Source organism: Schistocerca nitens, chromosome 2 (assembly GCF_023898315.1).
Source record: "Schistocerca nitens isolate TAMUIC-IGC-003100 chromosome 2, iqSchNite1.1, whole genome shotgun sequence".
Lineage (NCBI taxonomy): Eukaryota > Metazoa > Arthropoda > Insecta > Orthoptera > Acrididae > Schistocerca > Schistocerca nitens.
Window position 1 is genome coordinate 745,521,017 of NC_064615.1, and position 26,206 is coordinate 745,547,222.

The 26,206-nt window shown below is 40.1% G+C and overlaps 1 protein-coding gene across 1 annotated transcript in view; it reads right to left on the bottom strand.

The window, feature by feature from the left end:
* Positions 1–26,206, bottom strand: part of LOC126236970 (golgin subfamily B member 1-like) — a 535,118-nt gene that overhangs the window by 423,446 nt on the left and 85,466 nt on the right. Inside the window, exons 4-5 of the mRNA XM_049946677.1 lie at positions 22,906–23,045; positions 20,455–20,685 (exon numbers count right to left, since the gene is read on the bottom strand). Coding sequence (XP_049802634.1) covers positions 20,455–20,685; positions 22,906–23,045 — 371 coding nt within the window. The remainder of the gene's footprint in view (positions 1–20,454; positions 20,686–22,905; positions 23,046–26,206) is intronic.

Here is a 26,206-nt window from a genome sequence, read left to right on the forward strand (position 1 = left end):
CTGAAGCTCTGAAACTTTCTAAAGTAATTCCTGTCTTCAAAAAAGGTGATAATAAAGATATGAATAACTATAGGCCTATCTCAATCTCATCCTGCTTTTCTAAAGTTTTTGAAAAAATAATGTACAAAAAAATGATGGACTTCATTGAAAAAAAAAAAAAAAAAAAAAAAAGATTTACTAAGTTTAGCTCAACATGGGTTGAGAAGCAACAAATCTACTGAACCTGCAGTATATGATTGCATAAATACGCTGTTAGAACTGTTAGATACAAAACAATCCATAACAGGCATCTTTCTGGATCTGTCAAAGGCTTTTGACACTGTTGACCACAAAACATTGCTGGAAAAAAATAGAACACTATAGTATCAGAGGAATTGCAAACAATTGGATTGCTACATTCCTAACCAATCGGATGCAGAGAGTCAGCATGAAATACACTAATACACAAAGCAACTCAATAATCGAAATACTATCAAGTAATAAAACTGTAAAGCAAGGTGTTCCACAGGGCTCAGTATTGGGACCCCTACATTTCCTCCTGTATATTAATGACTTGAGCCTGAATGTTGATGCACACAAAGCAATAATATTTGCTGATGACACAACTGTACTCCTCAAAGGGGAGAACACAGAGGCTGTGCAAAAAGCTGTGAACTTGGCCACTGAACAACTCAGCAAGTGGGCTCAAATCAACAAATCAACTATCACCACCAAAAAGACAGCTTCCATGAACTTTCACACAACACAAAATGCAAATTCCTCTCAGCCATTTGTCACTGTAAATAACCAACCAATAGATACCGACACTGTTTTCAAGTTCCTGGGTCTGTGGGTTCAAGATAACCTGAAATGGAATACACATACAGAAAAGGTAAATGCCAGAATTAGTACTGGCTGTTATGTATTGAGTGTACTGAAATCATGTGCTAGCCTGAAAACATTAACCAGCGCGTACTATGCTTACACACAAGTTCACCTAAAATATGGTGTGATATTCTGGGGAAATTCTCCAACTGCTCTGAGCACATTCAGAATCCAGAAAAGAGCAATGAGGATTATTACTGGGAGCAAACCCAGAGACTCCTGCAACCCATCTTCAGAAAGTTGGAAATCCTTACACTGCCTTGCCTATACATTCTCAAGACTCTAAATTTTTTCAGAAACCACATAGTGCCAACTGACATCAGAGTCATAAAAAAAATAAAAGACATGAACACAACATGAGGAAAAATGCAAATCTGCATGTTTTACGTACAAACACTCAACTGTGTAAAAAGGGAGCTTTCCACATGGGCCTCCAACTGTTCAACAATCTTCCCACTAGTATTAAGTACATCGAAGACAACATAAAATTTAGCAAAGCCGTGAAGTCATATTTGTTGTGTCACTGTTTTTACTCTGTAAATGAATACTTAGAACAGTAATCTTGCTATTTGTGTTAAATTGAAAACACTGAGCAATATAATACATTAAGATACTGTAGGCCTACGTTAATATATGTTAACAATGTTAACTGATATATTCCGACATCTGCAACACACTGTGTACCATCAGATCACATGGAATAGATAAATAAATAAACAAATAATCATAAACTAAATTTTTATTAAAGTCCTCTATGGGAGTACACATTAACTCACAAGGGGTTTACTTCAAACTTGGTACACTTTCAATGGTGCATTAGGACAACAAAATGTGCAAGTAGTAAGACGTACTACTAAGGCAATTTCAAGAAAATCGCAAGGTAAATTTCACACATCAGTGACATACTGGTGTGTTGTGACCTTGAGCAGTAGATGGCAGTGGTCATGTGGTTAGCTTTCAAGCTCTGTAATCCTAGTCATATTATTTCATACATATTACATTTGAAAGGTAATATGATAAAAAGAAACACCTCATTGATGCCAACCTGTCCGAGTGGTAGTTGGCATTTATTTGCCTGAACTTTTATTGACTTTCCAACGTTATTTTGTTGTTTGCTAATTTTTATTATCACAACAAATATTATATTTACAATCACTGTAAATGACCAAACACAAAGTTTTCCTGCCTGTTGTGATTTCTGAAATCCCTTATGCATGTAATTGGAAAAGGTATTGATAACTGGTTTGCACCTGGACACTTTCATTTGCAGACACAGGTTTCAAGTAAAACGGACAGGCATGGAAAGCACACGTAAAAAGATTGGTAAATAAAGGAGTAAGTAACTTTATTCACCAATACAGTGAGTTACAATATGCTGGAATATGATGATATAGTACAAATAATAGTCAGGTGTGGTTTAGACATTACAAGTTGCAAGATGATCTTTTTCATACAGACACAGAATACATAATTAAAATGGCATCTACTATAGCAAATGAATACAGTTTTCCAACAAGAAAAGGAATCTTCAGAGTTTCTCAGGAAAAATGAGGCTCACTGATATTTTGAAACATTCCTTTCTTGGGACATTTTCCGATGCAAGCCATGTGTAACACATTTTCGTTAATATCGGTATCAAAAATTCACGAAGTATGTCTGGATGTACTTTAATGACAAAAATAATCAATTTTAGGCAATATAATGTAACTGAATAGATAAAAAAATCTACTCACCAAGAGGTGGCACAAGAACACAAATATAGAAAGAAAGTTTTTACTTATGCAAGCTTTCTTCCAGCAGAAAGGTTGAAGGGGAAGAACGAGGGGTGAAGGGAGTGGAACTAGAGAGGTTTAGGAAAAGGGATAGAGTTCAGAAAAATCACCCAGAACCCAGGGTCAAGGGAGCATTACCAGATGGGATGAAATGGCCTATAGAGACGTCCCTTCTAGAAAACGGGGGTGACCTGTGCCCTTTTCCAATCCTTTGGAACGCTACGCTCTTCTAGAGACCTACGGTACTCCGCTGCAAGAAGGGAGGCAAGTTCCTTCACGTACTCTGTGTAAAATCGAACTGGTATCCCAACAGGTCCAGTGGTCTTTTCTCTTTTGAGTGATTTTAATTGTTTCTCTATCCCTCTGTCATCTATTTCGATATCTACCATTTTGTCATCTGTGCGACAATCTAGAGAAGGAACTACAGTGCAGTCTTCCTCTGTGAAACAGCTTTGGAAAAGACATTTAGTATTTCACCCTTTAGTCTGTCATCCTCTGTTTCAGTACCATTTTGGTCACAGAGTGTATGGACATTTTTTTTTGATCCACCTACCGCTTTGACACAAGATCAAAATTTCTTAGGATTTTCTGCCAAGTCAGTACATAGAACTTTACTTACGAATTCACAGAACGCCTCTCGCATAGCCCTCCTCACACTACATTTCGCTTTGCGTAATTTTTGATTGTCTGCAAGGCTTTGGCTATATTTATGTTTGCTGTGAAGTTCACTTTCCTTCCGCAGCAGTTTTCTAACTCGGTTTTTGTACCATGGTGCCTCTTTTCCATCTCTTACGATCTTGCTTGGCACATACTTATCTAACGCATATTGTACGATGGTTCTGAACTTTGTCCACTGATCCTCAACACTATCTGTACTTGAGACAAAACTTTTGTGTTGAGCCACCAGGTACTCTGAAATCTGCTTTTTGTCACTTTTGCTAAACAGGAAAATCTTCCAACCTTTTTTAATATTTCTATTTACGGCTGAAATCATCGATGCAGTAACCGCTTTATGATCGCTGATTCCCTGTTCTGCATTAACTGTTTCAAATAGTTCGGGTCTGTTTGTCACCAGAAGGTTTTATATGTTATTGCCATGAGTTGGTTCTCTGTTTAACTGCTCAAGGTAGTTTTCAGAAAAAGCACTTAAAAAAATTTCACTGGTTTCTTTGTCCCTGCCACCCCTTGTGAACGTTTGAGTCTCCCCGTCTTATCGGGCAAATTAAAATCTCCACCCAGAACTATAATATGGTGGGGAAATCTACTCGAAAATTTTCCAAATTATCCTTCAGGTGCTCAGCCACAACAGCTGCTGAGCCAGGGGGCCTATGGAGACATCCAATTACCATGTCTGAGCCTGCTTTAACCGTGACCTTCACCCAAATTATTTCACATTTCGGATCTCCATCAATTTCCTTTGATGCTATTGCACTTCTTATCGCTATAAACACGCCTCCCCCTTCACTGTCCAGCCTGTCTCTGCGGTATAAATTCCAATCTGAGTTTAGAATTTCATTACTGTTTACATCTGGTTTCAGCCAACTTTCTGTCCCGTTTTCAAGAAGGGAAGTCGAACAGATGTGCAGAACTATAGACCTATATCTCTAACGTTGATCAGTTGTAGAATATTGGAACACGTATTATGTTCGAGTACAATGACTTTTCTGGAGACTAGAAATCTACTCTGTAGGAATCAGCATGGGTTTTGAAAAAGACGATCGTGCGAAACCCAGCTCGTGCTATTTGTCCACGAGACTCAGAGGGCCATAGACATGGGTTCCCAGGTAGATGCCATGTTTCTTGACTTCTGCAAGGCATTCGATACAGTTCCCCAGAGTCGTTTAATGAACAAAGTAAGAGCATATGGACTACCAGACGAATTGTGTGATTGGATTGAAGAGTTTCTAGATAACAGAACGCAGCATGTCATTCTCAATGGAGAGAAGTCTTCCGAAGTAAGGGTGATTTCAGGTGTGCCGCAGGGGAGTGTCGTAGACTGTTGCTATTCACAATATACATAAATGACCTTGTGGATGACATCGGAAGTTCACCGGGGCTTTTTGCGGATGTTGCTGTGGTATATCGAGAGGTTGTAACAATGGAAAATTGTACTGAAATGCAGGAGGATCTGCAGTGAATTGACGCATGGCGCAGGGAATGGCAATTGAACCTCAATGTAGACAAGTGTAATGTGCTGCGAATACATAGAAAGATAGATCTCTTATCATTTAGCTACAAAATAGCATGTCAGCAACTGGAAGCAGTTAATTCCATAAATTATCTGGGAGTACGCATTATGAGTGATTTAAAATGGAATGATCATACAAAGTTGATCGTCGGTAAAGCAGATGCCAGACTGAGATTCATTGGAAGAATCCTAAGGAAATGCAATCTGAAAACAAAGGAAGTAGGTTACAGTACACTTGTTCGCCCACTGCTTGAATACTGCTCAGCAGTGTGGGATCCATACCAGATAGGGTTGATAGACGAGAGAGAGAAGATCCAACAGCGAGCAGCACGCTTCATTACAGGATCATTTAGTAATCGCGAAAGCGTTACGGAGATGATAGATAAACTCCAGTGGAAGACTCTGCAGGAGAGACACTCAGTAGCTCGGTACGGTCTTTTGTTGAAGTTTCGAGAACATACCTTCACGGAGGAATCAAGCAGTATATTGCTCCCTCCTACGTATATCTCGCGAAGAGACCATGAGGATAAAATCTGAGAGATTAGAGCCCACACAGAGGCATACCGACAATCCTACTTTCCACGAACAATATGAGACTGGAATAGAAGGGAGAACCGATAGAGGTACTCAAGGTACCCTCCGCCACACACCGTCAGGTGGCTTGCGGAGTATGGATGTAGATGTAGATGTAGATGTAGATGTAGAAAGGAAAGACTGATTGTTGGGGAACTCATCAGACGAGATTTGAGAACGTGAGAGCTTAAATGTGGAAGACAGGGTTCGTATGAAACAAGTCAATGCCATAAAGAAACACACTATTCCACTTCAACAGGAAGAGGAATTACAGCACAAATTATGTAATAAATAATATCGCACATTTGGAGAGATCTAAATCACCTTCAACACTTTTTGCACTGAACCATTTTTGAACATGTTTTGTCCCTTCAGACTGACACTTTTCAAGCAATTTCATGGAGTTTTTATAGATATGAAGAAAATACAACTATTTACATTAAAGTATGAACCTTCTTCTTTCTTTTGCTGTTATACATTTTTTCTGAATGTAAATGATGTTTTTTCTATATTCCTGATAGTCAAACATTTTACCAAGAAAGAAGAAATTCTAACTTCTAAAACTCATTATTTTTAATATTTGAAAGAAATAAGCACGCACAAAAAAATATATTTTATTGAAAAAAATGTGCATAGAAGAAAAATTCAAGACAGAAGTGCAGTTTCTTTCTTTTTCTTTTTTTTTTTTTTAATCAAGCATAATGTATTCAGGTATGGTAATATTTGAAATAGTCAGGTAAGCAAAGACCATCATTACACTGCTCGCACCACCATCCCATTTCTTTTCTTACTCTTTTTCCTGTTTCTTTTTTCCCCGTATCTGGGATCTTTCCTGGAAAGTGTCACACAAACACTCTGTATGCGCTTGGTGATGGTCCTTCTTGTGAATCCTGAAGCCCCTCCACACCACCAGCAGTTGCTAGCTGCTTACCTATGGCCTTAATGAAGGACACCAGAGATGTTGTCTTTTTGGTTGGTTGGATGTACACAACCCAATTATTCACTACTGCTAAAAGAAATAAGCGAAAAAAAATTTTTTTCCACAATTTCAATATCTTCCGACAGAAAGGATGATGGCTCGATAGCTGGTCAACCCTGCCTACCCCAGTTTTACCCTTGTTATAGTCTATTACAACATCTGGTTTACATCTCTCTACTTGTTCTTCTTTGTTTCTGGTACCAGGAACAGTTGAAGTTGCTCAATGTTTGGCTGAAAGATGCTACACATCCCTGGCTGATTTTCATTTTACTGCAAGTAAATATTCCTACCTCCAAAAACATGATTTCCTCCTTCCCATGCCTCACAGTCTTCATTTCATCAGGTAGACCCTTCCTGTTTTTCATTACAGCGCCTACATCCAAGGTTTTATTCTGCCACAGATAGTCCAACATGTAAAGGCTTGTATAGAACCTATCCATGTAAATGCAGTGTGCTCTGCCAAAATACTCTCCATGCTACCTCCCAATTACTGACAAGATAGAGTTATGTACATTGTTTGCTTTAACTGTGTAAATCCCACAATTCAAAACATAACATGTTGTTGAGTCACACAGTAGATAAATCTTCATTCCATATTTATTTTGTTTGCTTTTCATATACATTCTGATTCCTATTCTGCCTCTGAAGGGGCATATTCCTTCATCAATTGTGAGCTTCACCTGTGGTTTCAAGTTATTCTTGTACTTTGTGACGAAAGAACTGAAGAAAGGCCTAATTTTGTGGAGTGGATCATGTCCTCAGTGACCTTGTTTTATGAATATCATGTTGTCATTAAAGTGCAATGTCAGGGTTGCCACGAATTTCCCTGAGCAAAATTCCCTGATTTCCAGACGAGTTTCAGCATTTTTCCCTGACAAATTTTGAGATCTCAACGGTACATTAAGACATAAGTATCTGTCTTTGCAGCTATGGTATAAAAAACAATAGTGAAAACAAGGAAATATCTAAGAAACTTGGAAGCAGGTGGTGTTTCCCGGTGCGAGCAAAAATATTAAGTACTAACATCAGCATCTTTTGTAATGAACTGTTTTTAGATGGAGAAAGCAACCCAAATGATATATGTGTTTCATTAAGACCACTTATGTTTTTTATGTCAATAAAATGAAACACATTTGGTGACAAAAATACTCATTTTTTGGAGTCGCAAGGCAGATTTAAAATACCTTCACCGATTTCAGAAATAACCTCAGAAAACAGTAGGCCTCTTAAAAGAAGTGTATAAGGTGAGGCAGAACTGTGTAAAATGAGACTGTAGGTGCCCACTGATAAATGATGGTTCCACTATGTTCATTATTGTCAGTTATTACTCACTGTGTTATATCTATTATGTTACAGGTATTTGTGATTTTTCTTTTGAGAAATATATGAGTACAAACTGTACAAACCACTGACTGACAATTTTCTTCTCCTTATCATCCATACTTTCTAACATATAAACTACTTTTGAAGTGCCAAAATGTACTAGAACAAATAAAATGTCTATAAAGCACCACACTGTACAACCTACTTGTGGTCAGACAGTCACAGTTCCTGAAATCCATCATTCACGGCCTCTGGCCTGCTGAGGAGCATGGCAATCCTGAGCCCATGGATAAACCACGAAAATACACTGCATTATGCCACACACAACAGACCCGGGCTGTGTGCAGATTGATGAGACCAGATCTAACAGGCAGGGCCTGCACATTAATGGGAACCCAATGTGCTACAGATCAGCAGGCCCAATCATTACAGATAGCCACAGAAATGGCCTGCAGTTTTGGCCCGTCACAGAAATCCACTCATGTGGCCAGCTACTCATGAGTCACAGACAACATGTTGATGAAACGATACCACAGTGTTCAATCCATGCAACAGATAACTTGTTCAAATACTTTGACAATCAATAATAATGAGGATAGGTAGCACCTCACTGTATCAATGATTGCTGAGCCACAAAAAGGCACATAGAAAAGACAACTATACTCTTACAACTAAATTTTCAGCCATAGTTTTTGTCAGAAAATGAGAGCACACACATATTCACACAATCACTCAGACACAACTCAGGCACACATGACCGCCGTCTCCAGCCACTGCGTCTATAGTCTCTGAGAATCAGATCCAAACAAACCACTCCTCATGCCTCCTTGCCTCTCGTTGGCAGCTGCTAGACTACTGCCAAGAAGTGGTGGCAGCACTGACTGCAAGTGAGGGGATTGGTAGGAAGGAGAGAAGCAGTAGTAATGAGGGAGCAGGGAAGAGTGCACGTACTCAGCTGGATCCAGCCAGCAACAGTGCATGACACCTCAGTAAACAAACCATTTCATCCACTGACACAAAAACAAGATAGTTCCAGTGTTTTTTATTTATTTATTTCAAATTTCCTTGGTTTCCCTTTCGTGTTAAAAATTCTCTGATTTCCAGAACCTGTGGCAACCCTGAACATAAACAAAATTGAAGTAAATCTGTCTCTGATTAGCTCGCTTATCCATGAAGTATTTATAAATGCATCCTTTGACCACTAGTCACTTATTTTTGGCAACTTTACTACACTCATATGCTAAATAATAGTGAAAAACAAGTACATTTTATGTACCTTTACTATTGACTACTGTTGCCACATAGACCTCCTTTTCATAGACTACTTCTTATTCATTTTGTAAAATTTTAGTCCTGCATACATGTTTGTTTCAACTTCTATTGTTTTTATCATCTCATTGTCAAAAAAACACCATGTTTGAATCAACTCTTCTGCAGTCAGGAATTCAATTACAGCACACTGTTTCTCATGTGTCGACATAATTATGTTGCACAATGCTATGTTTCATGCTACAATTGGGATCCCTCTAGTGGCAGAGGGCTGCAACTTGCATCAGCGAAGCAGGAAAGTAGACTAACCTAACATCAACTGATACTGAGAACAGAATAAATATGTGGAGGTATTACTTCCAGCACAACCTTGTAAATTTATAGGTTAAGTATACTGAGCCACTCAATAGTGGAACCAGCCATCACCCAAGGGATGGTCTCTCACAATTACTATTTAACAGTGCACTGGAGAAAGTCATGAGAGAATGGAATAAGAAATGTCAACCAAACATCAAAATTGGAAAAAATACCAAAGTTAATTGCCTGGCATTCGCAGACAATCTTGCACTACTGATAAATAACGCACAACAGGCTAAATTTCAAAATGGAGTAGTTTAAAAAATAGCAGCAAAAGTTAGATTGCAAATTTCACTTGAAGAAATGGAAATAATGCCAAACATGAAGGTTGAAACACAGACTGTTCAATTGAATAACAACAAATAAAGTAAGATTGTACGTAAGTTAAAATATCTTGGTGGATAACAACCTGGAACACAAACAAGAAACCAACAACAGAAAGCAGAACAACTAAATCAAAGCAAGCACAATGAAATACCTGGCCAACCTACAAGAAGAGAACACTTGCAATGAAGACCAAATTTAAACACTCCTACTCCATTATTAAACCTGAAGCAACATACAAAAGCAAAACATTGTTCAAGTTGAGCAGCATACCAATAACAGACAAACAATTTTGGAAAAATAAAACCAGGAATAATTTGTTCAAAGAGATCTGGTATGACTTAAATTAATTAAATATAACAATGCAACAATGAGAATAGAAAAGAAACGACAATTCTGAGAAACTGAAACGACTCTCAAACTAATACCATTTAAATGAAAAAATACATTATAACCAACAAAGAATAGGCAGCACAGTCTAAAAAAATGAAAAAGTTTTGGCAGCAGAAGAGGAAGCTGAACAGCCACTTTTTCTGCGAAAGACTTAAATGAAAACACACACACACAAATGTTTTAGTGCTGTATGACATGTTCAAGGTTTTTAACTATAATCTTCAAGTAGTTCTGGTCTACATTTGATCCAAGGCATATCTGTTCATGTTCCCCTGCATGATGAGTTCATGGTCTAAAGTGAGGTGGTTGTGTGTCTGGCTGCATCTTTCAATGAAAACCAGAGCGTTCTGTTGTAACACCATTATATCTTCATTCAAATGGATTTCAACACATATGCTATAGGACACACATATGCTATAGGACTACTTAAGATGTATGATATACAATGGAAAATCCTGGATGGAATGTAACAATATTATGAAAAGGATACTTGATACCATCTCTGCTATATGGTGGGTAGCAAATATCCTTTTCATAATACTGTTACATAGTATTATTAAAACTATTTATGAATGATTATGGATATCAATTGTTTTTATATTCTTGTATTGTCCAACCATGGTAGAGCTAAACTAAAACTGACAACTTTCAAACTTGAGTGCTACTGACTCATCTAAAGTGAAGTTAGTAACAGAAATGTGACTCGTAAACAGGAGCTCAGTCCCTTTTGCCTTGTCATACATACTTCTGGTCATATAAACGGTTCCTACAGTTAATGTTCTAAGGTGACAGTGTTACAAACTGTATTTACCAACATTTGTTAATGTCATCAGTATACCAAATCACAAGTGTGAAATCAAATTTATGTGTCTTACAACAAGAAATAACTGATTCCGTTAACTGACAGTTCCTGCCTGACTCTTTATTCTTCTGAATTATGTGAACTGTGGAGCAAACTTCAGCAATTCATACTAAATTCAATGACATTATAGGGCTCATTTGTCTCAACAACTAGTATTCTCAATATGACTTTCAACTGCAAAAGAATGGTCATCATGAACTGTTTATGGTTTGTATATTTTTATTTGTTACTTTCCAAAAACTACTCTTTCTTTATAGAAATGGAGGACGTGCATGGCCCATAGGCATTTAAAAACCACAACTATTTTGATCTGCAAATGCAGGACTTTTTACTCAATATGTAAGATATTCAAGGTATATTACTAAGTACACAGCACTTCTTTCTTTTAATTCCTTTCATAACTGTATTTACTACTGCTTGTTACTATTTTATACTTATAGTCATTATTTCCAGAAACTCTAACTTCTCCTCCTTTCTAGATCTAAAGATGATATGCAGAAAAACTAAGTAATGAAAGGATCTTATACTAATAAGATCAGTAACATCAGAGTAATGCACATGAAAATAAAAGCAAAAATAAACTGTAACCAGTCCCTTCATTTGCAACTTCACTACACATTTCACAGGATCATACCTCCATCATGTGCACTCACTTAAAATTTTGTACTACATGTACTTTGTACATATGGTATTTCTGGGCAATCTGTAGGTCTGTCTGGGAACTAAAGGGAAAACAAGTTGCTTTAGTACATGGATCTAAAACTTTATAGTGATTGGAGTGGTTTTATTGGATAGATAAAAAGCAAAATAAATAACTTTCAGTTGTCATGGGCTGCTTTTACAATGACATATACATATATCACTTTTTATGGACGATTTTTCTTGGAGATTGCACACCACAGGGCAAGAAGAACAGACACTGTCTTACATTGCAGGAGAGAGATGAGAGTTGGAGGCAGTATCATTTGCACGTGGATGGAGAGAGGAGGGAAGGAGGGAGACAGTGTGCATCGCTGGTTTATGGTAATACTGCATGGAACAAAATTAACTTTTAAAATATGAACCTATAAATATATTTTCTGGAGTCAGTATGCACTGTTGATTGGCATTGAACCATTATTGCTGTTATTTATTAGAAATGTAATAGAAATACAAAGTCCAAGTTTTCAAGAAAATAAATGAAATATAGTCCTTAACTTTTTTTGAACGAAATTTAATGTTTAGGGGAGTAAGAGCATTATTTATGACAAAGTTATCTTAATTAAATATAATTTCCACTACTGGATGATGAACTTGTCACTTCTTGTCACTAAGAGCACTACTCACACTTCGGAACTTTTTAGAGGTGTCCAGATGGCATATATCTACAATATGATGACAAGAAATGCTGTAAAACCCAGGATGGAATAACAGCAATATGAAGTGCTAGATGGCTACTCACTCCACAGAGGAGACATCGAATGGCAGACAGGCACAATGAAAAAGATGTAGATATTATTCGGCTATCGGTACTAAGTCGTTCATCAGACACGAGACAACAAAACTCTCACATATTCACACAACTACAACTCACACACACATTGCCACTGGTATCTCTGGTTGCTAACACCTGACTGTGACTGCATCTGACGTGAGCAGTGGTCTTTGCTGGAGTTGGTAGTGGGAGTACAGAGGAAGCACAAGGTATAAGGAATAGCATGGTAGGAGTGAAGAAAGATGCTTCTGTTTACTCGTGCTAGTGTTTGGGGGGTGGGGGGGCGGGGGGGGGGGGGGTGCAGGGATGTGGTGTATGCAGGATAACGGGCTAGTAGGTGCAGCATTGGGAGGTTGTGCTAGGGATAAAGGGGAGAGATGAGAAACAGAGAAGGGTAATAGACTACGCAGTTGATCCGGGAAGATAGTGAGCACGTATAGGACTGGAGTGGGCACAGGGAAGGAGACAGAGGACAGGGACTAGTGAAGGTTGTGACCAGGGGGATTGCAAGAACAAAAGATATATTGCAGGGAGAGTTATCACCTGTGTAACTTAGAAAATCTGGTGTTAGTGGGAAAAATTCAGATGGCACAGTTGTTGCAGTCAAGCACATAATATTGGATGGCACAGTCAGGAACCAGGTGGTCCCACTGTCTCTTGGATACAGCTTGGCACTGAAAATTTATGTGCACAGATGGCTTGTTAGTTGACAGAATGAGATTTTCACTCTGCAGCAGAGTGTGCACTGATATGAAACTTCCTGGCAGATTAAAACTGTGTGCCGGACCGAGACTTGAACTCAGGACCTTTGCCTTTTGTGGGCAAGTGCTTGGGTAGCTCAGATGGTAGAGCACTTGCCTGCAAAACGCAAAGGTCCCGAGTTTGAGTCTCAGTCCAGCACACAGTTTTAATCTGCCAAGAAGTTTCAGCTTGTTAGTTGATATGCCCACTTAGAAGTGGCACAGAGGTTGAAGACAAGTTGGAAGATCATATGGTTGCTTCCACAAGTTGCCTTGTCTTTGATGGGATAGGAGATTTCTGTGACAGGAGGATCTAGGTCAATTGTAGGGACATGGGTTGGGAGGGGGGGGGGGTATAGTGGAGTGCAATAGGGATGGACAAGGATATTGCATACATTGGTTGGATGGCAGAACACCACTGTGGGAGTGGTGGGGACGAAGTTACGATGTGTAACAGGACAATGTTTGTTACAACCTTTGACACTGCTGGCACCCCCTGAATGATTCAACCCTCCTCTAAGGAACCAAGGGGCAGCAAACCTATTGAGCATGATCTCACCCCTTTGGAGTGTACTGTGACCACAAGGGATCCACTACGGACTGTTCAAAACCATTCAACGAAGTCCAAACATGATTGGAAGCAGAAAATTGTGTTTATGCTTTTTAGTGTCGTTATGTGACGTTTGCACCAGGTTGTGTGACAATGACATGTGCATGAATAAAATAGGGAAATATCCCTCTGAGACACCCCAGCCCCTCCCAGCATCCATTTCGGCAATTCAATAACAGCCTAAGTGGCACAAAGCAATCCTCTCGACAGTAGTGTGTGCTGACTGTACGCAAAGTCTAAGGGTGTCAAAAGAGTTGCCTATCCCTCTGACGAGTAGAGATTGGTGTCTCAATGAAGAGACATTTGCAAAGTGCACCGACAGGTTTGCAGGTTGCACCAAGGTGCTACCAAACTGCAGTGTCTTACAGGTTCCTTTTGTATTTTTATTCACACATGTGTCAATGCTGCACCCCACCCATGCATTCATCACAGGAGGATGTGAAAAAGGACCTTTCCTGTTTTGTTTTACGTTCAGATTTCATCAAATGGTTTTGAACAGTTCCTGGTGGTACCACCCTGTATACCAAAGCAAAAATTGTTGTCACGTTACATTCCAAAGGGAGATGACATCATGTTCAATTGGACTGCATCCCCTTACGTCCTTAAAGAAAGGCAGAATCATTCTGGGGGTGTCAGCAGTGTCAAAGGTTACCAACCTCACCATATTGCACATCACACTCCAAACTGTCATTTTCGAATGTAAAAAGTGCACAAATGAATGCCCCATGGGAAGGGGTGGTTTGATTCATGCTCTTTATGACACCTCTTGAGGCCTTTGCACGTTGATTACGAGCAGCGGTGTCACCAAATTGTTTTCTTTGGCCCTATATAAGAAAATTGCATGATATCAATGCTGGTCATCGCAGTTCTGACCTTTGTCGCAGAAGCATGAGATGTAGGTAAGGGGAGGTTAGATTACCTACCCATGGTGTGGGGCAAAACTATGATGAAAATCTGGTGACAACGTGACATCATTAACTCACCTTACACCTTGAATGAACTTCTGAGTTCTGGCCCCTTTTTTTATGTGTCAACATCTTGCTTTCTGAAGCTTCACCAAGCCTGAGGGTGACGTTGCAGGGTGCCACACTTTTACACCATCACAATCACCTTTGAGCTAAATTGTGAAGTTCTGTGTAGCAGTGGGAGAAAATGACAAGGTTTCAAAAAAGTGAACCTTTAATTTTGTTGTGCAGTGTATATTCAGTCCAAAAGAGCCAACAACAAAAATGCTGAATTGCTTAAGGGAATCTTACTTGGAATGTGGATCCCTCTTTTCAAGTTCTGTAACCTACCTATCTGACACAGGAATCTGACATTTCACACTCCAGCACACAGAACACTACATTTATTTTTGTCAATACCAACATCCTCCTGAGTAGTGCTCACTCAGAGATCCACATCAGTGACTGTTTTGCCTCTCGAATATTTTTTCCAAGTTTTACCCTTATAATTAAACTTGTCAGTCCTTATGTAGTATACATGCTACATCCAACTTTTATTCTATTCTATTTTTTTCTAGCTCCAGCATTTAACTAAACTTGCTGTGCCCGACTGTAGTGTGCATGTTACATTATGTGCTTTCTGTGCATCACTTGTTTTCTTTTGTGCAAGCTCCCAGTAGGTTTCAGCATCTGATTGAAGAAAGCTGTTTATCGCAGATCAGCATGGCTTTGAGAAATAAAGGTAATTACTGTTTTTTCAGTCACTTTAAACTTGAATGTGTTTTGAAGACACTGCAATATGCTAATATATGCTGTCGAATAAGTGATTGTTTATATCCTCACAACAAAACTGCGATATACTGTTTTTTTTTCTTCATTATAGCACTGGGTCTACATTCAGCAATGACCTATACTTCCACATTCGCAAGAGAGAGTGCACGTGGAAGAAAAGGAGAAATTATGACAAAGATTATGCAGTTCCAGCAACAAAACACGCCAGAACACAAAAGCCCATGCCATCACCAATAACAAGGATGTTCTATGCCAAGCATCTCTACTTGAGATGATGAATAACACCCACAAAAATTATGTCAGATGCTGACTGCCTCGGTTTCACTTTTTTGCTGTGCTCTAAATGTTAAATTGACTCATTTCACACAAAAAATGAACAGTTTTTTAGCAGTTCCATAGAAATAGCAGAATGAAGAAAACTTTTCTGATTGTTTTTTCATATAATGGAAAATCCAGGATGGAATGTAACAATATTATCAAAAGGAAAGTTGCTACTCACCATATAGTGGAGATGCTGAGTCGCACATAGGCAAAACAAAAAGATTCTCATAACTATAGCTTTTGGCCATTAAGGCCTTTGTCAACAATACACACACACACACACACACACACACACACACACACACGCGCACGCCCAACTCACACACACGACTGAGACCGCATTGCGAGCAGTATCACCAGTGCATGATGGGTGTGGTGAATGGGTGGGGGTAAGGAGGAGGCTGGGGTGGAGACGGCCATGGATGGTATGGTGGTGGTGGAGGACAGTGAAGTGTTGCAGGTTAGATGGAGGGCTGGGGAGAGGTGGGGAGGGGGAAGGGGAAGTAGCGAAAAAGGAGATAAAAAAAAAATTAAATTAAATTAAAAAAAGGTGTCAGCGAATTGACAGATTTTTTCTTTTTTTCCTTTCTTTTTATTTCTCTCCTTTTCTGCTACCTCACCCCCCCCCCCTCCCTCCCACCTCTCCCCTGCCCACCATCTAAACTGCAACACTTCACCTTCCACCACCCTCACCATACTATCCCTCTACCTCCCCACCCCAGCCTCCTCCTTACCCCCACCCAGTCGCCACTCCCATCATGCACTGGTGCTACTGCTCGCAGTGTGGTTTCAGTTGCCTGAGACTGCAGTCATGTATGTGAGTTGCGTTTGTCTGTGACTCAGCATCTCCGCTATATCGTGAATAGCGACATTCCTTCTAATAATAATGTTTTTTTCATATATTACTATATAATAACAACATTTTGAGGTACTTACATCAGTATAGTTATGTACTTCAGTTGCCAGTTTATAATAAGAATCTGTTGAAGCAATTCCTGAAAACATGTTATGACTAGGATAAAAACACAATGGAGCCCTGATGTAACATGTCCTCACGTCCAAAGTCCTACATCTCCTAATATTTTGGTGAATCACTACAATTTTTAAAATTTTGTATTTTAGCCTTATTCTGTCCCAGGACAATGCATTAACCACCAACAAATACTTTTTATTCGCAAAATTTAAGCTCAAGACTGAGGAGGGTAAACAGAGCAGCAGAGCCTACGGAAATCTAATGGCTACAGTTTCCCCTTACTTTTACCCCTTTGCAGTTTCAAATAGCACGGACATTATAGTTAACATTACTGGGTCTGATCAGTCCATTGCCCCTGCAATGTTGTAAAACATGACTTACACTACATCAGTTTATTACAGTAGTAGCCACTAGCTTTACAACCACTACTACATACTGCTCCAACATCAGAACCCTCACAACTTAAGATTAAATCATGATTATTTTATGTGCACCATACTAGACGATAAAATGGCACTGACTGGGCATTGATTTTGTCAATTTTGTATTAGAAACTACAACAAACAAAAAAAATATACATAATATATAAATGTATAAGTACAGTATCCAGATGAAGTTTCTGTATGCTAAGCGTAGCTGCTTCACATGTTTGCAACACGATTCTGTAAATGTCTCTACAGCCCTATAGATGAATACCAGTTTCACCTGCAGCCATTTGCACTTCACAGTTGAGAGCTGTCAAAAGCACTGCCATTTGTCAGGGACTTCCTTAAGTTGACTTGACTGTAGGAGTGCCTTAGTAGTAAAGAATATACACTCCTGGAAATGGAAAAAAGAACACATTGACACCGGTGTGTCAGACCCACCATACTTGCTCCGGACACTGCGAGAGGGCTGTACAAGCAATGATCACACGCACGGCACAGCGGACACACCAGGAACCGCGGTGTTGGCCGTCGAATGGCGCTAGCTGCGCAGCATTTGTGCACCGCCGCCGTCAGTGTCAGCCAGTTTGCCGTGGCATACGGAGCTCCATCGCAGTCTTTAACACTGGTAGCATGCCACGACAGCGTGGACGTGAACCGTATGTGCAGTTGACGGACTTTGAGCGAGGGCGTATAGTGGGCATGCGGGAGGCCGGGTGGACGTACCGCTGAATTGCTCAACACGTGGGGCGTGAGGTCTCCACAGTACATTGATGTTGTCGCCAGTGGTCGGCGGAAGGTGCACGTGCCCGTCGACCTGGGACCGGACCGCAGCGACGCACGGATGCACGCCAAGACCGTAGGATCCTACGCAGTGCCGTAGGGGACCGCACCGCCACTTCCCAGCAAATTAGGCACACTGTTGCTCCTGGGGTATCGGCGAGGACCATTCGCAACCGTCTCCATGAAGCTGGGCTACGGTCCCGCACACCGTTAGGCCGTCTTCTGCTCACGCCCCAACATCGTGCAGCCCGCCTCCAGTGGTGTCGCGACAGGCGTGAATGGAGGGACGAATGGAGACGTGTCGTCTTCAGCGATGAGAGTCGCTTCTGCCTTGGTGCCAATGATGGTCGTATGCGTGTTTGGCGCCGTGCAGGTGAGTGCCACAATCAGGACTGCATACGACCGAGGCACACAGGGCCAACACCCGGCATCATGCTGTGGGGAGCGATCTCCTACACTGGCCGTACACCACTGGTGATCGTCGAGGGGACACTGAATAGTACACGGTACATCCAAACCGTGATCGAACCCATCGTTCTACCATTCCTAGACCGGCAAGGGAACTTGCTGTTCCAACAGGACAATGCACGTCCGCATGTATCCCGTGCCACCCAACGTGCTCTAGAAGGTGTAAGTCAACTACCCTGGCCAGCACGATCTCCGGATCTGTCCCCCATTGAGCTTGTTTGGGACTGGATGAAGCGTCGTCTCACGCGGTCTGCACGTCCAGCACGAACGCTGGTCCAACTGAGGCGCCAGATGGAAATGGCATGGCAAGCCGTTCCACAGGACTACATCCAGCATCTCTACGATCGTCTCCATGGGAGAATAGCAGCCTGCATTGCTGCGAAAGGTGGATATACACTGTACTAGTGCCGACATTGTGCATGCTCTGTTGCCTGTGTCTATGTGCCTGTGGTTCTGTCAGTGTGATCATGTGATGTATCTGACCCCAGGAATGTGTCAATAAAGTTTCCCCTTCCTGGGACAATGAATTCACGGTGTTCTTATTTCAATTTCCAGGAGTGTATGTATTAAAACTTGAAGCACGGTGTAGCATTTTTACACTTATCTCAGTGCTTATGACATCATATCTCTTCAACTGTGTAACAACATTAAGGAAAGGATAACTGCTACTCACCATATAATAAGAGATGCTGAGTCACAGATAGGCACAACAAAAAGACTCTCACAAAATAAACTTTTGGTCAACAAGGCTTTTGTCAAAAATAGATGACAGATGGACACACACACACACACACACACACACACACACACACACACACACACACACACACACACAAATGCAACCCCCACACACACGACCACAGTCTCTGGCAGCTGAAGCAAGAGTCTGGCCTCAGCTATGAGAAACTGTGGTCATGTGTGCGTGAGTTGCATGCATGCGTGTGTGCGTGCGTGCGTGTTGCTGACAAAGGCCTTGATGGCCGAAAGCTTATTTTGTGATAGTCTTTTTGTTGTGCCTATCTGTGACTCAGCATCTCTGTTATATGGTGAGTAGCAACATCCTTTTCACAATATTGTTACATTCCATCCAGCATTTTCTCTTTCACTGTGTGTCATAAAATGATATACTTATGTAAGTACATTAAACGGCATATGTGCATACTGTTAGAGAGAGATGTCATGAATAGAGTTAGTAGCAAAGAAGTAATATATATAACTGTTACACACGATGTGGCAGTTTTTCATGCACTTCAGTGTATGTGGCATCATACCCTGTGATCTACAAGTCAAACACTGATATAATTTTGTAGGTACATTTAGCGGTATATGTGCATACTGTCTGCAAAATGTGTTGCTAATAGGGTTAGAGCTATATGCAACAAAAGCTAGCTCTCTCTCTCTCTCTCTCTCTCTCTCTCTCTCTCTCTGCTCATCCTCTTTCACCTCACCCCAGCTCTGCCCCCAACACAATCTACTCATCTCCAGCCTAGCACTTTTTTTTTTTTTTTCTACATTTCGCAATCCACCCCCCACCCCCCTCCCCCCCTTCCACTTTTCCACACACACAAAATATTAAAACAAAAGTGCTTATTACATAATTTACCACTGTTGGCATCATAATCACAACACAAAATCTTTCCATTTTATGAAAGAATGCAGTCACATGGGATGAGAATATACCTATCTGTGCAGATCAGACACTATGCAGTCATGGAGGGTGTACTGTTTGTCCATAAAACCAAATTACTTGTGCTTCAAAATCAGGAGTGTTTCACTTCTAATGGCTTTCCTTGAACCTGACTTAACAGGAAATATTGTGTGAATAAGTGTAAGATCTCAGAAAACTGCAACAAGTTATTCCTGTTCCACAACACTAATGTTCTGAAAGATGAAACACTATCAGTTTTCCAATCTAAGTTTTACCGTAGCCACATATTATGTTCATCTTCGTAACATATAGAAAATCTAACACATAGAAAATTTGTTAAACAAATCTGGACAACTGCATTACAAATATCACCTCATTTTTTAGTAGAATACAATCATCAGGTTTGATTCCTGTGTTCCATTGCTGATTCTGTATAAGTTCCTTTGTAGACTGAAGCTGGTGATTTAATGATGCTACTTCAAGAGCTAGATGTTCTCCTTTTAACTGTAACTCATCACGGCTTCTTAGTGCATCTTTTAGTGAATCTGACAATTTCTGCACAATATTATCCCTCTGTTCCAATGCAGCCTTGAACTCAAGCATCTGAAAAATATACAACAAAAGCATATGTAACTGCATAAACGCACTATTAAGAAAATCAACAAATGGTGTATATTTAAATAATGCCATTATCTAAACCAGGAAACCACTCGTTAGTATGACACAATTACACATAAACTGTGAATAAGCATTTTGTTTTAAAAATAATAAAGTCTTTAACATAAGAAAATATATCCTACAGTATATTTCAATTGTGAAATTACTTCATAAACAAACCCATGGCACACTTTAGTTACAGATTGGCAAGAGATAAATCATAGTTGCTGACAGGAGGAAAGTAAATGCTACAAAATAAGTTCCCATCTCTCAAGTTCACAGGCACTGGTAACACTCCAAACTGAATGGTAGAATGGCTGTCGGGCCAGATCTTATTGTAAGGTGAATGTATAAATGTCTACAGCAATGTTTTACCCTCAGAAAACAATGCTGAGTGCAAATTTGATACTCCCAAATTAAGCCTGTGAAGAATTTATTGACTTGACACCAAATACTGATACTCCTTTTCCTGGGTTAGGCAAATTATGACAATTATTTCAGCTCGTTCCAGTTAACACATAACCACTGAGATCACTGTAGATGAAGACATAATTGACATAACACTAAAATACAAAATGAATGTGACAGAAGGAGCAATCAGCAACCTCACAACTCTTCTTGTAAAGATAAAAAATATTTTTGTGCATTACAAATGTTGCTGATTATCCAGACTGGATTTCATGGCACAGAGAATTTGAGTGTTTGAAATCACTGAATCAGTGAAAGACTGGCTATGGAGGATTATTGTACCTCTGATGATGCATTTTTTGTAACTGACAAATTTACATTTTATGTTCTCTCTCAAATACTCAATCACCACTTTCTATAAAGACGATAAGCTCAATGAGCTTAACTACTGGGAAATTTTAGTCTTTCTATTTTTTGAATGAGACTAGCTTCATCCTTATGTAAAGTGAGAAATTTTATGAACATCATCAGATACATTCCTGAGAAAGTCAAGAATCTAGTTTGTGGGACAGATGAGAAAGAATGTTTTGCTTGCAGTTTTTAGTCCAAAGATTGGTGTGATATTGTTCTCAGTGTTAGTCTTGTACAAATCTCTTTGTTTCTGCATAACTACTACACTGTTCACACATTTGAAACAGCCAAGAAGGATACAACTCTTAATGTTTCTTAAAATATATCACTAGAGACCAAATTCTTTCTCCTCGTAACTGTGCACTGCACCATTCTTTTTCTGTTAACTTACAATACTAAACAATTGCCAAATTTAAAGATTGGATAATTGCTATGATTTGGCATTAGAAACATGTGTGGTAGTGTCGTCGGTGGCTGTGGCAATCGTGGCAGTGGTCTCGTCTCTCAGTGCTGTCATCTGACTGGAGAGGTTTCCTCAATCATGTAGAGGTGGGGCTGGGATGACACAATAAAAAAAAGGATACAGAAAGGTGAAAGGGAATGAAAGCCTGATATGTCGGCAAAGGAGTAGAAATGTAATGAAGGAAAATGGGGAAAGGGAAGTGGGGGACTGGGACAGTGGAAGATTAAGTTCCAAAGGCATACACAAAGGTGGAGAGAATCCAAATGTTACTGCTTGTGAAGCAGCTGCTGAAGTCAGTCACAATGTATTACTCATAATGCTTAGAAACATAGTTACCTAGCTGGTCTTTTCCCATAGCTTGTTAGTGTAGAAAAAACTGCCATTCAGCATTGCAAAACTGATCATGACTTGAACTGCAGTTCCTTCTTGTACTGCAAAAGCCCTTCCAAAAACCTCTCTATGGAATCTGTCTCCCTAGTTGCACCCATCAAATCCTTGACACCTGCACTCTACATGATATGTGAAATTTTTTAATCTCCGCCACACACAAAATCCAACTGTGGCTTGACAGAGTAGAAATTCTTTCAGTAATGACCAACAACATCTACTGTCTGCGGTCTCTATCCCCCAAATTGCCCTTACACAAAGCTACTTGCTGGTTCACCTTTCACATTCCTTCCCCTCTCCACTTTAAGGTCCCCCTCCACCTCGTTTACCTATCAGCTGCCCTACTCAAGAGTGCTACTTGCCCCAGTCAGATGGCAGTCTCAGGTGACAATAGTGGCACAAGGTCCACTATTCACTGCCCCTTCCATTTGGTAAGCAGTGATCTACTCTTTTCTACACATTTTCTTACATCTTGGATTTAAAACTGTGCACTGTACCTTCTTACGGTATTCCTCCACTTGGATATGATTTTCAGTTTCTCCATACTCAGAACATGTTTTGCACATATCTTCTGTTGGCTGGGATTCATTCTGTGAATCGAGTTGAAGTCGGACTGCTTCTAGTGCTGCATCTTTACCTGAAAGATGAAAACAACAAATGTGGAGACATTATTCATGTTTCAATAAAATCAAACCTGCATGTACATGTGTTATCCCCAGGCTTTTTGCCTTACTCAATCATCAGAATTTCTATGCAACATTCATAACACATTTTACAGATGAGCTGTATGTGTTCAGACAACAACAAAGCTAACCACACACACTACAAATGTTGATCAGCTTTTGCCACTTCACTTTCCACACTTACTACAAAGCATGTAACTTCATAGCTCATATGTGTAATTTTAATGTTAGATCACAAGCAGTAATAGCTAAAAGGCTATTTTTGTAGGGAAAAGATTCAACAAAGATTGCGAGAGACAACAATTCAGGTTGTTCGTTAGAGCATAATTCTGTACTCATTGACATAGTCACTTACTTATGAAAAGTGTAAAGTTATACACCAGGTTTATTGTAGCAGGGACTGAAATAATTGTTCACCAGGCTACAAACTCATCTCTTTGTTATGGTGCTTACGCCAGTGAAATTTCATTATGGCTGCATACTCACTTTGTCACACTTTAGAAAACAAAGAGAACGAGAAAGAGAAATAAAGAAAGAGAAAGAGAGAGAGAACATAGAGAGATAAACATTTGCAGTTCCTGTTTCTCATTGTAAGTAGAACTGATGATGATGATGATGATGATGATGATGATGATGAGGGCCAAGTATATTAAAACAAACTTCCATTCTGTCAACCAGATTCAGAACATTGTCATCCACTAAAAGCAAATTGTCATAAATTTTTGACTACACTGGTGTCCAAAATTAAAGCAACAAACGGAAATTTTGCAAGGTTGTGTTTATTTTGCCACAAAACAGTACAAACAGGTGATTGTAAAGTAGAAACAGTGTAAAGAATACAGAGTGTAATCAGCTGCAACATGCATAATAGGAGACAAAAATTTCTTCATTTTTTTTCATCTTAACAGATTTGCACACACATTCTGACAACTGGTTAACGTGCTTAGTATGGGATGTGACCACCTATGGCACCAATACAGGCCTGACAACAATGTGACACGCTGTAAAGGATGTCATCAATCTCATGTTGAGGAAATAGTGACCATTCTTCCTGCAGAGCTGCTCGCAGGTCTTGGAGAGTGGTTGGTTGATGCTGACATGATGCAACCCATCTCCCTAATTCATCTCAAACATGCTCTGTGGGATTCAAATTGGAGAGCAACCAGGCAACGCTATGCATGCAGTATCTTCTGTTTCCAAAAAAACATCAACCACGCATGCTCTATGACGTCGAGCATTATCGTCCTTCAATATGAAGTCTGGCCCCACAGTACCTTGCAACAAGAGTGCATGAGATCCCAAGATCTCCTCACGATACCTGACAGCAGTTAAATCTTGCTGATTCACCCATACAATTGCAGGAAGAGGTGTTCGAATGGTCAACATAACCCCTGCCCACACCATTACGGATCCTCCTTGGCATTGGTCTCTTTCCACAATGTTTGGGTCCCGAAATCGTGTTCCACATGCATTCCAGATGCGAATCCATCAAGAATCACTCTCCAGACCAAATAGGGACTCATTTGTGAAAAGAACAATCAACCATCCAGGTAGCATGCTGACTGTTCCTCTCTAGACGTTTTCTTCTGTGAAGACACGCCAGAGGTAAACAGACTGCAGGTCTCCAACAATAAAAGCTACTCTTCTGAAGCCTTCTGTACACCATTTGCCTCAATGCAACACGTTCAGGAGATGCTGTGAGGTCAGATGCCAGTTGCAGTGCAGTACTAACGTGGTGCCGTCGTGCAGTTCCAGCCAAATAATGGTCCACTCTTTCTGATGTCACACGTGGTTGGCCCTGTCGTGGTCTCTGGGATATAGTTCCAGTCTCTTTAAACTGTTACCTCTTCTGAGAAAGAACAGAACAATTCACATTAAGCCGCTGGGCCACATCAGTTTGTGAATCTCCTGCTTCTATTCTTTCTATGGCCCTCTACAGCAGAGAGTCTGTAGACGTCTTCTCTGTGTCACACTGCATCGTCTGTGACAGTGTACACAGCGGTTGTGGGAGTCGGACTACCCCGCAAACACTACCCTGCTTGATAGGTGCCCTGACGTCATTGCTGGCGCAGTTGTCTGTTGAAAGGAATGCCATCTTCCATGCAGAACACTATCGTAATGACATCTGTTGAGAGTTTGTAAGATTATATTGTGAATTAGACACAGGACAGGGAAATAGTAGTTTGTTGCTTTAATTTTGCATACCAGAGTATTTCTGTAGTTGTTGGACCTCAAAACAATTTTATGGGGAGGTACAGGGCGATGTGAAAACAGATCACTTATCAGTCAAAGTTACTTCAAACACCTTGTGGCAAGAAGAGCTTTGGAGAGTTATGTCAGTGACAAAATGAAATCTAATGACTGGGCATTCACCAACATTAATTCATCCAACACCACTATGAGTGCAAAACTACAATCAGAATCAGGCTCTGACAGCCAGTAGTAAATGCATGTGGTTACTAACTTGGTGCAAGCCTTGGGGCCTGCGTGTTATTTTCACTGTTTGTTTATCCAAGCAGCTTCCCATCCGATCTGATGAAGCTGGTTAGGCTCCATTCCAGGATTTTCCACTACAGAAAAATTAGAGGTGGGCACTGGGAATCAAACCTAGAACATTTGCATCAGCAGCCAGCAGCATTAACCATCGGACTATGGAAGATTGCAGGGAATAGTGTGTTGGAACACATAGTCCCGTGACATTTGATATTTTCTCCTTCCACAGAATTAAGTAATTGGTGATGATAGCTGGTCCTCATCACAGAAAGTCAGATTTGCTCTCACTACATGTCAGTAGTAAAATTTCTACACTTTGTTACCACAGAAAAATCTACTCAGAGGTATCTTGGGTTCAGTGATGCACTCAGGCAGACTCCCTCATAATTTATTACAAAAGAAAGAACTTAGAACTGACCATACCACAAATGGCGCACATCGCATGTTGGAAATGCATTACACTGAATTTTATGTGAAAAGTAAATAGGGATATTTAATGAACAACTGAACAATGTGTCAAGATAAAAAGACAATTGGTACAACAGTTTGGAGTCAACTGAAACATAAGGTATCGGGGTTTAGATTTAACTTGTGATATTACGATATAGTGTTATGTGACATC